This window comes from Camelus dromedarius, chromosome 7 (genome assembly GCF_036321535.1).
Source record: "Camelus dromedarius isolate mCamDro1 chromosome 7, mCamDro1.pat, whole genome shotgun sequence".
Taxonomy (NCBI): domain Eukaryota; kingdom Metazoa; phylum Chordata; class Mammalia; order Artiodactyla; family Camelidae; genus Camelus; species Camelus dromedarius.
The window spans coordinates 76746538-76760427 of record NC_087442.1 but is presented as its reverse complement, the minus strand read 5'-3'; the positions used below and the strand labels follow the sequence as shown (position 1 = coordinate 76760427).

At 45.9% G+C, this 13890-nt stretch overlaps 1 protein-coding gene across 6 annotated transcripts in view; it reads left to right on the top strand.

The window, feature by feature from the left end:
- Positions 1 to 13890, top strand: part of ATXN7L1 (ataxin 7 like 1) — a 260052-nt gene that overhangs the window by 41635 nt on the left and 204527 nt on the right. For 5 of the 6 annotated variants that reach the window (XM_010984829.3, XM_064487683.1, XM_010984824.3 and 2 more), the window contains 2 exons: positions 25 to 232; positions 747 to 815. In XM_010984829.3, the coding sequence (XP_010983131.1) occupies positions 52 to 232; positions 747 to 815 (250 nt within the window). In that variant the 5' untranslated portion in view covers positions 25 to 51. Of the gene's footprint in view, positions 1 to 24; positions 233 to 746; positions 816 to 13890 lie in introns of those variants that run through there. The other variant, XM_031454699.2, reaches the window with a different exon arrangement.

Sequence of the window (13890 nt, the reverse complement as noted above, 5' to 3'; positions counted from 1 at the left end):
CCCTCCCTCCCTCCCCCTTTTCAGAACACTCAATGTCGGAACGTTCCGAAGATGACGTCGGAGCGTTCTCGAATCCCGTGTCTCTCGGCTGCTGCTGCCGAAGGAACAGGGAAAAAGCAACAAGAAGGAAGAGCAATGGCGACACTGGATCGCAAAGTGCCCAGTCCGGAGGCGTTTCTGGGCAAACCCTGGTCCTCCTGGATCGACGCCGCCAAATTACACTGCTCCGACAGTAAGAACCCCACCGCCTCCTCCTCCTTTTATTATCCTGTAACCTTTCCATTCACCTAGAGCCACTGGGAAAAAGTGTGTGTGTGAGAGAGAGAGTGGCCCCCGGTGTCCTCCATGCTTCTCCCTCTCTCTAAATAAATACACACAGAGACAGATCATCAATGCACAGAGAGAGGCCCTGCTGCCAGAGCTGTCTGTCTGTCTGTCTGTGCCCGCTCCCCGTGGCAGCCCGCGGGGTGGGCTTTCACAGCCCCACGGTGTATCCGTTTAAAAGGCTACTCTGTTGCTGCTTGCATAGTTTTTTTTGGTACCTATCTGGGCCAGGTAGATGGAAATCCGGACTTGGGAGAAAATGTTGCATTGTCAATTTTTGAAAGATTTTCATATCCAGTATTTATATCGATCTGTTTGCAAATAAACACTCTCCCTCCCCCCCCCCCTTGACTTTGGCTTCCCCCCCTCCTTTTTCTCTTTTTTTCCTTATTTTCTTTTTTCCTTTTCTTTTTCATCTGCAGATGTAGATTTAGAAGAGGCTGGAAAAGAGGGTGGAAAAAGCAGGGAGGTTATGAGGCTTAATAAAGAAGGTAAGTGGAGCTACTGGCATTTTAGTGTTAGCATGTGTGGCAGAATCTTCACAGGATTTCGACTATAATGTGAATTGTTCTGCTGGGTACAGAGTGACTAAGGCTTGTCAAAAATTGAGCACGCCCAGGTGACTACTGCTTCACGTTAACTTCTCTCAAAGTATAAATACAACTGGGGGGTAGATGGGGGGAGGCTGTTGAAGGCAGAAGTTTCCTGCACTTCAGCTGGAGTCCACGTTTGGACCTTCTGATGCAGATCTGCCATTGGCCTTTGGAGCGTTATTGCTAAATGATGGGAAGCCAAAATCTCTGAAATGAGGTGCAGGGCTTCCTCCACAAGCATCCCAGGCTTCCTTGTGGGTGAATACACAACAGTTCAAGGAACCACACATGATCAGTCATTCCAGCAGCTACTTCTCCACTCTCCACAGAAAATCATGGTACATGGCAAACCTTTGCAGCAAGTTCCACTTGACCCACTTTGTGTTTGGTCACAGATTATTATGTGGGGAGCAGGGTTAGGGGTGTCTGTGTTTGCAGTACCCCCAGCCGGTCACCCGTCTCTGTTTCCCCAGCCTGGAAATATAGTACCCGAAATGGGACACAGTGACTAGATAGGTCATCCCAGGCTGAGGCAGGCAAGTGAAGCCACAGCATGCTGGAACTGGGCATCAAACCCACATGGTCATCATAAATAAATCATATCCTGTTCGCCTTTGCAAGCCTGCCATATGTAACTCTGGCCTAGGGGCTTCACATGGAGCAACTCCAGAGGCCACTTGCTGCTGAACAGATAGATGGGTTCTTTTGAATTGTGATTTACTGACCGATGTCTTGTAAACGTGGTTGGCTGAAATTGTGGTGGGCGGAGGTGCCGGGGCAGAGAAGGTTGGCGGGAAGTGTTGCAAGAGTTCATCCATAACTAGGCCATAGGAGCCAGGCTCCTCGAAAATGAATGGAGAAAAGGCCGTTAGATGCCAAGGAATGGTCTCGCTGGAGAACTGGGATGTACCCCAGCAAGGCAGCGGAATCCTGCTTGAAAAAATGGAATTCATTTTGTGGCTTGACACCTCAGACAGTTGGTTTTCTATGCCCCATCATATCCTGACCATCCAGTGAGAGGAAAACTTGTGCTTCAGAAAAAATGACATGGAGGTTGAAATGCATGCATATTCAAGGACGGCTCTCTAGCGTGGTTTCTGCTAATTAAGCACTTTGATTGGGAACGAAAGCTTATTCTAAAGATGTTTGCCTCTAAATATCTTCATGTGATCTTGACATGTGTCTTTAGGATGCACAAGGGGATGGTGTCAAGTGGAGTTGTTACCAGTGGCAGCTTATTTGTGCTAGATGTCTATGCATGCTGGCATTGGAAAGTGTCGCTAGAGATTGTCTTCACAAACTCTTGAGATCTTTAGAGGCTTATGGGACTCAGTTCTCAGACCACTAGCAGTGAAAAGGTTTCCACGAAAGAAGACGAGGTTGTGAAAACCTTTAAAGTTGAATAAAGGTCATGGTCTGGCCCAGAATTGGCACCTCTCAGGCCTGATTGATAGAAGATGTCTGTAGCACACCAAACCCAAATCCCACATCCTCCTCCCAGCTTCTATTTCAAAAGACTCTGATTCTCAGAGTCTTTTTGCCTCATGAGAAATAAATTTCTTTTAAGGAAAAAAATGCAAACCTCTCCTTTCCTCAGAAGTCACAAGTGGTACATCCTACTTATTATATCCTTTGTCCTATAAAGGTACAAAGATTTAGCTCTTAATTATATACATTTACATTAAGGACCCCCACTGTTCAGTAAAACCTGCAGTTGCTGAGTTCACCAAATAGCCATGTATGGGCTGAAATCTGTTTGTTTGTGGGCCTGGTGGAGCAGACCTGGGTTAGCAATTCCTGAAGGTCTTCCTGGTAGGTGCATACAGTTTTCTTTATGGATAGAGTATACATGTGCTAAATACATATCTCCTCTCTATAGTGAGTTTAAGGGTTGAGCTGAAACTCCATGTCAGGGCGTTTGGTTGCCAGGATCCCCAGAAATACTGCTTGCTTTAGTCTTGCCATTGGCCTTCTTGTTGGAGTCGTCATGTGGGATATCTCAGGATGGATACATATGTCTGGATGGGTCTCTGCAGGACTCAGCATGGCCTGGGTGTGATTGTGTTTCTCCATATGTGTGAATATACGTAGATTGACCTGATATCATCGGTAGTAAGCAGGTCTTTAGAAAAGATTTGTGCTTTAATAGCAGTGAACGAATAAAACTTAGGAATTCCAATTAAGAAATGAAGGTATATGATTCAGATTTTGATTTTTTTTTATTGTGGTAAAATAAACATAACAAAGTGTTACCATGTTAACCATTTTAAAGTATGCAATTCACTGATACTAAGTATGTTCACAGTATTGTACAACCATCAGCCCTGTCCATTTTCTGAACTTTTTCTTCATCCCAACAAGAAACTCTGTCCCCATTATACACTAATTTCTCATTCCCCTTCTCCCAGCGCTGAGCATGGGTAACAGCCATTCTATTTTCTGTCTTTATGAAGTTGCCTATTCTAGATACTATATATTTGCAGTATTTGTCCTTTTGTTCTGACTTCTTTTGCTTAGCATAATGTTTTCATGGTTCATCCATGTTGAAGCATGTATCAGAATATCATTCCTTTTTATGGCTGAATAATATTCCATTGTGTGTATATACCATATTTTGTTTATCTATCCATCTTTTTTGTTGTTGTTGTTAGGGGGGAGATAATTAGGTTTACTTATTTATTTATTCTTAGAGGAAGTACTGGGGATTGAACCCAGGACCTCATGCACACTAAGCATGCACTCTACCACTTGAGCTATACCCTCCCCCCTCTATCCATCTTTTGATAGCCATTTGATTCATTTATACCTTTTGACTATAGTGAAGAATGCTGCTATGAACATTGTGATATGATTTTTTTTATGGACTAAGCTCAGAGAAGAAAAGTTAGACTGGAAAGGTGAAAAAAGAATCATTTTGCCTTCTGCCTTCATCTGGCCACAGTTTCAGAAAATACAGGAAAGTCTTGCAGACTTTTGAATAATCTGTAATAAATTTCCTTCTCCAGTCTTTTTACCTTTTTCTACTTCAGTTCTCCACCTATACCAATATGGAATATTAACTGAATACTTTGAAATTTCTGTAATAAAGTCATCACATCCATTTTATTATTTCATCCAAAGTTAGCTAAAATTATGGTCAAAAGGAATTTGGCAAATACTTTTGAACCCTGGCAGATCATTACCTGGGTTCAGAGGTGTTGTTAATTCCATGCTTGGACGTGGTCGGCCTGCAGCAGTGGAAAGGCTTTGAGTCTGCTCCCTAAATTCCTGTGTATGACCTTGGGAACATCACTTCCCTTGTCTGGGCCTGTTCTCTTGCTTGTAAAGTAAGGGGGTGGATTAAACATCTCCTGAGGTCCCTTGGAGACCTCTGAACTTAAGTTTCTCTATTGAATGTACCTACATTTTGAGATACAGTCATTTAGACAGGCTCTTTTTGAGGAAACTTTAAAAAAAAAAAAGGCAAGCTCTCACATTAAAAATATCTTTACTACATACTGGGTTTGTTTTCTCCTTGTATAATCTCTTGATGGCAAAAATCACTGCATCTCATACAGCAGCATATTCTGCTACAAATAGTTTGTGACTGGTATGTGGCCTTTAGGCCTCTGGAAAAACGGAGGGTCTTAGTCCAAAACCCAGGGTGATGTGTTCCCGGTAGTGGAGTGGGGGTTGACCTCAGTCAGCCTGGACCTCTCAGGCACTGAGATTTCCTAAGAGGAGGGGTCTCAGAAACCTGATTATTCTAAAATAAGATGTGAACTGCAGTTACAATAGAGAATTCCAAGGAAGGCCATTCATCTAGCTAACCTTTTAAAATAATCTTCTCTCTCTAGCTTCAAAGATTTATCTGCAGGCTTTTTTCAAGCTAATTGGGGGAAAGCTCTGTGATTTAGAACGATGCCTCCTTATTCTAATTGCCTCACCTGAACTTTTTTCTTAAGAATGTCAATTCATAAATAAGGACCAGGTGCACATGGCTCATAAGTGTCCTGAACTATATAAGGAGATAATAACAGGGTTGTTGTGAGGATTAACTGAGATAATACGAAAGGGCTTAGCACATAGTAAGCGCTTAATGATTATGTACCTTTATTGGTTTTTTAAATCTTATTGTGATTATCATCATCATGAATTAATGAAGCTAGTTCTAGAAAATTTATTATAATTAACTAGGATTTTTAACTAATCAGTGATGAACAGAAAAGACATACTCAGTCAGAAATTTCATTTTTAGAGTAAACCATGTTATCATAATTTTATAAAGCTAATGATTTTCTAAAAACGGGTTTCTATCCATATTTTTAATGGAGTGCCTTTAAATTGCAGTCATGGATAAGTTTTATCAAGAGCTAGGGAAAAATACTTTGGCAGTTTGGGGCTTATGGCTGATGGGTTTACAAAGTTCTTTCTGAGAACTGGGAGGTCTGAAAAATAATTTCTAAAATAATCGATGCGTTGTTTTATCTGATCAGTGAGGACAGAAAGTTCTTAACAGACCATCGATTGGGTCTTTTGGAAGCCTACCCGAGTTACTTCAGGCGTTTGTCTGTGTTTCAGTGTTCCTAGGTGTTTTGATTTGATGTAGGTAAACTTGTGGAGTGCTTCCAATTTGAGAAGTGTTCTGGGGCCAGTAAGATCTTGCTGTGACTCCTGAAATGCTAAGAGTTTGCTGTTCTCCTGAAATGCTGGTGGAGTCAGGCTGGAACACAGGAGGAAGCAGGGAACGTGGCAACGTGTTCAGTTCAGGTTTAGGAGTCTTGCAGTTATGGCTGGATGGGGGCAAATGGGACAAAAGATGGCAGCCGACCTAGTAAGAACGAAACGTTCTTAGAAGCCAAGCAAGGGCAGCCAGAGACAAGTGGTGGAGATTTATGGGAACCAGTGGACGGCTCTCCTTTATCATTATACAGACAACTCTGTTATCTATGCTAATAGGAGATTGGAAGACACCAAGTCCACAGGTTACACCGATAAACCTCATTTTCGCCATTAATTTCAACTTCTTTCTCCACGAAGCCCACCATCCTCTCCTTTTACTCATAAGCGGCAACATTTGTTCACTTTGGCGTTTCATTATCTTCTCCCTTCTCTTGTCCAGCGCTTGGGATGAAAGGACAGGGGAGACAGAGTGGCCTCAAGGTGGTAGGGACAAAAGATGAAAAGGAAGAGGAGGAGAAGGGCTTGGAGAATGAGTCAGCTTCACAGTTGCTTCCAGCCGACAGAGAAGGGGGAGCGGTGTGACCGAGACAACGAAGCTGAGAGAGGGCATTTCCAGCCCCATCTAGTTTTGAAAATACAAAGCCTCTAAAATGAGTACCTCTTTACACATACAAGCATTTCATGTGTCTGGGGTCTCATGGGGAGAAAATATGGCTCTGGCTCCTCCCAAAGCAGGAAGTTGGGCGGGGAGGGGCAGGCTTTGAAACCCTGTATGTGATATTCCCTTCTCGGCACTGTTACCCTGTGCTGGGTTCTTGTCCTGTGTCAGTCTACAGGAATGATGCTTTTGTCTCCGGAAGATGTAGATTGTTACTCTCTCTCCCCACCCCTCTCATTTAAATGCTGCTTTTTTAACAGAATAATGTTCACGTTACAAAATTGAGAAGGGTATGCAGTGAAAAGAAATTCTCCCTCCCACCCTTGTCCCCATTGCTTGTGTGTTCTTCCCAAGATAGTCTTGTGTGCATCCAAGTAGATACGTATATAGCTTTTCCCACACGGATGATAGCACCCCCTAAGTATGGCCTACCATCTTGCCATTTCCATTTATCTTAGAGAGCAGTCCACATCAGTTCATAAGGAGCTGCCACATTCTCTTTTTGGTGCATAGTGGGAGGATAGTTCAAGCCCCTGGATGTCTTGCTTACTTTTTAATAACCTCTCCTGCTTTCTTGGCCTCCATCTTGCATTTGAGACTGGGTGCCAGTGGGCGGGCACTGGGCTGGGCCTGGGGGGACAGCAATGAAAAAGCACAGCTCCTGCCCCCTGGCGCTCCCATCTGAGCAGAGAAGGCAGATATTAGAAAAGTCACGGGCCTGTGGTGAGTGCTCTGAAGGGGGAAATTGGGGTACTGTTGGAAGACACAGCAGGGGGGCCAAATTTAGGTTAGGGGCTCAGTGAAGAAATTTCGTTTATGCTAAAACCTGGAGGATGAATGACTGGAAGTTATTCATGTGCAGGGCTGGGTGGGGAGGAGTTAAAGGAAACAAAGTATGTGAAGGCTCAAAGTGTGAGAGAATATAGAATGTTCTAGAAACTAAAAGGTCTGTCACTAAGAGTGGTCTAAAGTTTCTCAGCTGTGGCATTACTTCTTTGTGGTGTGGGATGGAGTCCTGGGTGTCCTAGGATGTTTGGCAGCATCCCTGGCCTCTATCCACTAGATTCGAGCGGCACCTTCTCTTCCCCTGAGTTGAAAAAACCAGAAATGTCTCCAGACGTTGCCAAAGGTCCTCAGAGAGGGGTCGGGGGCCAAATCACCCTGACAGAGAGTCACTAGTATAAAATGAGGCTAGAAAGGTAAGAACACAAGAAAATAGACTCAGCAGAATTCTGCTACTGTCTGTCCCTGTCTCAGGCCTAAGTTCCAGGTGAGGCGACCTTACTGAATTCTCAGCAGGTGTGCATGGAGCTGTGACTGTTCCTTGCACAGGGCTACATTTGGGAGCATCTAAAGAGGGAAGACTCCATCCCTCAAGAAGCTCTCCTCCATTGGTTTCCAAGATGACCCCTCCAAATCCTAGAGTCTGTTCTGTAGTAAATGGTGACAGCAGTGAGAGGCGGGTTCTAATCCTGGGTGGCCCAACCCTCCCTCGTGGTGGGTGGAGGAGACCCCAAGGCGCCGATTCTGATAATGATGGCATTTATCGTCCGGGGGCCCCTGATGTCAGAAGCAGCACGGTGAAGCATTAAGGATTTCAGTTTATATTTAAAGACAGGCTGGAAATACAACTGGCGTTCTGTGCAGTTGATTACCCGAGGGATTTGTCTGAAATGGGGATGCGCCTGGTGGAGGGCAGAGCGGCTGACTTCAGGATTTCCATGTTAAGGGCTAGAAAATAGGAAGGGCAGACGAGGGTGATTCCTGAGGGCTCCTGGCTGGGGTGCCCAGTGGTCTGCGGTGTTACTTAGGACCCGAGGGCCTTGTTCACTCCAGACAGTGGCTCACAGGAGCCTGCAGTCTCTGCTTCAGAAGCGATTTAGGAAAGTTAGAAAGCAGACTTGGGTTTTGCCTGGTTTTCTGCATGTGTACATGGTGTTTATACCCTTTGGGCTAACCTTGCATTCATGGTGCTGTATTTCATTCGTGACATCATTTGGAAGTAGACATAAAATGGCAGCAGCAGACACAAGGAGACCCTGTTCTAGTCACATCTCTTTTATCCAAGGACCCCATCCTCTGAGGTGGCCCAGGGTTCACGTTGGGAAACTAGGATCCTTTAGTGATGCCATAGAAGTGACATCACCAAGATGGTGACATTGGTCATTCCCGACTTTGCCTCTCCTCGCAAGAATGACTACCAACCTTTTGTGGACAAGACACCACTGAGAAAATCCTGGAACACGGCTTTGAGGCTGGAGCACACCCCTGCACCACAGAGAGCAAGACAGGCGGCTTTAGAAGGTTGACGGGAGTGGCTACATGTGACCGCATACCCCTCCCCCGGGCCAGTCCCCTCTCCTTGCAGAGAGCCCAGCCTCCTCCAGTGGGAAGAGAGCCAGGGGACATCCAGCTCCCCCAGTGTTGTGGATCACTTCTTGGGATCCCTACTCCGGTCCTGCCTCACGGGGAGTGTGGAGGACTCCCTGGGGCTTGACCACTGGGAATCCAGTCGTGACTGCAGTAATTGATGGTAACCGTGTTGGAGAGGGAAAGGGATGGTCAGTGGGTTGGCCTTTCTCCGAACTGTAGAAGCTGAATGTCAAGGACTGACTTCAGTGTCTCTCTCTCCTAAAACTTTTGGTGGGATGTTCTGCTGAGGATGTGCTCCCAGCTAATGCTGTTTGGCTGTCGCTCTCTTCCTCTCTCCTGTGGAAGAGCTCAGATTGACCCCTTCAGCCACATGGACCTGGATGTGGACCCGGAGGCACCGGAACTAACGATGAGAGCCTGAGAAGTCCCCTCCTGCATGTGGGCTGAGACGGAGGTCCCTTACCCTTCAGGCTCCAGCAGCTGCCTCTAAGTCAAGCTGGAATTCCACTGTGGGGGAAGCTTTTGTTTTTCTGTAGATGCTTTATCCTTGTACATGTAGTTTCATAACACAATTCTGCTTGCCAATTTTAGGGATCAGGTGCTTACAGAAAAAAAGAAACCAAGTAAATAGTCTCTAGGGCAAGACACAGTAACACCAGGAAGATGAAAGTGCCTCGGTGATGGGCTCTTTGAACATAGAAGCAGTTATCAGCGTCCCTGCTCCACGAAGCTAATTGTGATTCTCTGAACATGAGCAGTTCAGGCACACCTTGGGTGGGGGTTGGGGGGAGCAGGGAGCTCTGTGACCCTGCCCCAGTACACCTGTCCTGGAGCTCTGCAGTGTGGGAGGGAAGACAGGACAAACTAGGGCATGGAAGATGGTTGAGACACCTTCCTAGTTTGGTCCTGTCAGGCCGAGGTGGTGTCTGGGTCTTTGTAAGAGCATACTGGCCACAAAAGACGAATACTGTGTGATTCCACTTATATGCGGTTCCTAGAAGAGTTAAATTCATAGAGACAGAGAGTAGAATGGGGGTTTCCAGGGCTGGGAGAAGGGGAAGTAGAGAATTAATGTTTAAATGGGTACAGAGTTCCAGCTGGGAAAGATGGAAAAAAGTTCTGGAGCTTGATGTTAGTGACAGTGAGCTGTGCACTTAAAAAGGGTAAATTTTAAGGTATAGGAATTTTATCTTAAAACTGCATTGGCAGCACAGAGTTGGATGCTTCATGGGGCATTATTTAAATCTTGACTCAGCCACTTAGTACCTGTATAGTAAGGTAACTTTTCTGAGCCTCAATTTCCTCATTTTCAGAATAAGAATAATAGTGTTCTCAGGGTTGATATGAAAATAAATGAGATACTATCTGGCATACAGTAGATACTTGATAATGTAAACTTTTGTTATGATGGTTGTTTTCACCAGACACTTTGTCCTCTTCCTTGTCTTAGCAGAGCTGCCGCTTCCGCAGGGCAGATGGCATCCTTACTGCTCTGGAAGTATGCCTGGGGCTCGATAGCCATCTTTGGTCAATATTTTGTCCTTGCTTAAGGATTCCAGGAATAAAAACAAAAGGATCTGGACCCATGTCCCTGCACTGGGAGTTTTCAAGAGTGAGTCAGTTTCAGTTTTCCAAAGTGTGGTCATTTGGAGGACCCTGTGTTGAAATCACCTAGGTACTTAGCATCCCAGGATGCAGTGACACTGAATCAGAAGCACTCGGAGTGGAACACAGAAATGTCCTTTTTTTTTTTATTTTAAACAACCTTATTGTGGTATAATTCCTATACAGTGAACTACACATGTTTCACATGTACAATTTGATGAATTTTGATAGATGTATATACCTCTGAAACCACCATCACAATCAAGATACTTAACATCAGAAATGTCCTTTTTAACAGGCTCGCCAGGTGGCTCTGATGTTTACTGCACTTTGGTTACAGGAAGTGGTTCTTGACTCTGCCCACCTTGGGAATCCTTTGTGAAGCTCTTTAAAAACAGACACCAGGACCACTCCTAGATACTTGGATTCCATTGGTCCAGTTTAAGGGGTTCTGGGGAGCTGCTTATGTGTTTTTAAAATTTTATTATTATTTTGCTTATTGTTTTTAAAAATAGCAATCCTAACTGTCATGTACGGGCATTGAGTAGGTGGCAGACACGAAGCTAAATGTGCATTTTTCTCATTTAATCCTCGTGACCACCATCCGAGGCAATTCCTATAACAACCCCATTTTAGAGATTAGGAAACTGAGGCTCAGAGAGGTTAAGTGGTTTACCCCAAGGTGATACAGCAGGGAAGTAGGAGAGCTGGGATTCAAACCCAGAGATGGCCAATTCCAGAGGCAGTACTCTCAGTACCGTGCTATTTTGTCCTAATGTTGTGCTAGGAGCAGGGCTGGACTAAGGTGAGGCCGATGGGGCACCTAGGACATACGGTTAAGGAGGGGCACAGACAGGCTTCTACAAGTGCAGAGCAAGGGCCTCTGTAAATGTTGCGCCCTGGGCACCTCACTTGCCTCGCTCTAGTACCAGCCCTGCCTAAAAGATTGTGTTCTTTAACCAAGATGGTTACAGTTTTCAACCCCCTCATGTGTGTAAGCCAGTGGCCCACCCATGGGGCCCCAGATCTCACTGAAATGCTGTCTTATCCCAAGGCCCCAGTGGTCAGAGCCCTGGCCTCAGGGAAATCTCAGGAGCTGACTCAAACTGTTCCTTTTTGGGAGAAGGTGTTAGCAAAGATGGTTGCCAAGCAACTCCAGGGCATCTATCTACAGTGATGATTTCTCTCTTTTTTTTTCCCCCTTTTGAACATCTTCGAGGCCGCTTTTCAGTTTCCCTCTTGGCGTTGGGATTGTTAGTGATTTCATGAAGGGTGTGCTCCTTTGGATGATGGAACAAGGCTTCCTTTTCAATACCCGCCGGTTAGAGGTGTCCTTTTGATGGGCAAAGCGCCTGCTAAGTGGGTGTGAAAGACCTTTGCCTTCTTCAGCCATGGAGATACCCTAGTTGTCATTGGCTCTGAGGGACAGTGACAAGATTCCGTGACTGGAGTGGCTGAAAGAGGCACAGAATGTATCTCCCATGTGAGGACAGGGTGACACAGGGATGTTTGGTCCATGACTGGATTTCACGTTCCCTCTATTCACCCAGGCACTTAGCATTTTATACATGGGGACCTGGCTGGTCCTGGAGGAGCTGGAGTTCTCTCTCTCAGTGGTTTAAAAGACCTGGGGGCCCTCGACCTGTGTTTCCTCTTCAGCGCTGTCCCTCCTGCTCAGTCCCCTCATCAGTGTGGGGTTTCAGGTGACCATTGATGGGTCCCTGTCACTTGGCCTGCTGGCCCGTGTTTTGATCCTCCTGGAGAGGACTGAGAGCTCGTGGGCTGGAGCGCTTTTCCCACATGACAGAGCCTGCCCCAGACTGGCAGGCCGAGAGGGAAACATCGGGAGATCGAGACCGGTCACACTGGGTGAGGTTGGCTCTATTGGGTCCACCCACCAATGTCCCTGACACCACGACCTTGACCTTGACCTTTGTGTCCTTCCTCATGCGTCCTCTTTTGTAGAAGCAGGGCAAGACCCAAAGAGAATATGGAACTCAAATGAGTCCTGCCACTTTGGGAGGCTCAGACCAGACACTTAATGGCAGAAGACCGTTGAAAAGAGACATCCACTCTGTTTTGTGGAAACCCAATATGGAATAATCCAGCCTTGGACAGATTAGGGGGCTATCTGCTTTCCAAATGAAATTACTGGGGACTTCATTAAATGATAGAGTGCCCTAGAGCTTTCTGGACACCTTAGTTTTTTTTTTTTTTCCAAAGTTTTGGTGATACCCACTTTGACGCCTCTCTTGCTAGCTCCTCCCAGCTCCCCTCCCCTCTGTGTGGTGATGCTGGCAGTCCTGACTTCTCCACAGAGGGCCCGCTCACCGCTGTGGTGTACTGCGTCCGACAGCCCCTCGAGGGCATCCTTACTGCACCCCCAGCCCCCCTAGACCCAGTGCAAGTGCAGAGCCTTCCTTGTGTCTTCCTTCGTCACTCTCCCTCCCTCCCGCTCCCCTCCGAACAGCCCTTCTCTGCATCTCTCCGTCTCTCCGTTTCCCTCCACTCCCTCAGCCCCCACCCTGCTGGCCCGCTTTACCTCGTAGCCTACCTCGGTTTTTATAATAGCTGCTTAATTGGTCTCCCTGTCTCTGTCTTCCCAGCATACCAATTCAGAATTAATCTCCCGATAAGTCACATTTTATCAGGTTGTTCCTGAAGTGAAAACCTTTCATCACTTCCCCCTCGACCACAGTTAACGCCGTGTTCCAGGTCCCTGGTGCCTCAGTCCCGTCAAACCCTGACAGGTGGCTCACCCCCCACAAGCTCCGTTCCTTCCCCATCCCTGCCTCTGCGGGGTCCTCTGCTTCTAGTGCCTTCCTGTCCCTTGGCTGCTCCTCTTTCTGTGAGGCCTAGGCCACATTCCCCCTCTGAGGAAGCCTCCCTGGCCTCTCAGGCTGCACAGCCCAGACCTGCTGTGGACCCTGTGCTGCTGGCCGTCCCCACCACATTTTGGCCCCTACGTCTTGTACTTCCTGGACATTCCATTGTTAACCTGATGTATTTTCACAACTGCATTATAATCTTGTGGATTTGGGGGTGAGGAAGGGGGGACTGTATCTTCCCTTTTTCTTTCCTGAGTTATTTTCAACTCATAGAGTGTTACTATTCAGCTAGGCATCCAATTTGGCTTTTAAGTATGTGTCTTGATATACCTGTATTTTCATTTCTTTTCTTTCTTTTTTTTAATGTGGTAAAATACAAATAACATAAAATTTATCGTCATAACCGTTTTTAAGGGCACAGTTCAGGCATGTTAAGTACATTCACATTGTTGTGCAACTCATCTCCAGAACTCTTTTCATCTTGTAAAATGGAAACTCTATATCCTTTAAACAACTCTACATTTATATTTTCATTTTTAAAAGCAGTCTGGAAATGACCTGTGAGTCCCTTTGATTTAGCAGCTGATTTTTTGATGTTGTTGAAATTCTAAGAACTGGCAGGCCTCCTGAAGTTTCTGTTCAGGTGGCTATTTGGAGCCACAATGCAAAAAGGCCCAGCTGAACATAGTTGTAGCCCCAGGACCTTCCATGGGCTCTGCGTCAGTGTTGAAAACCCAGTGGAAAAGTGCTGCAGTTTGGGCCCAGAATCACAGACACCTTGGAGCAACCTAAAGTTTCTCAGTTCAGCTTTGGTAGTAAACCCCTACCTCCTGGCACCCTTATTTCT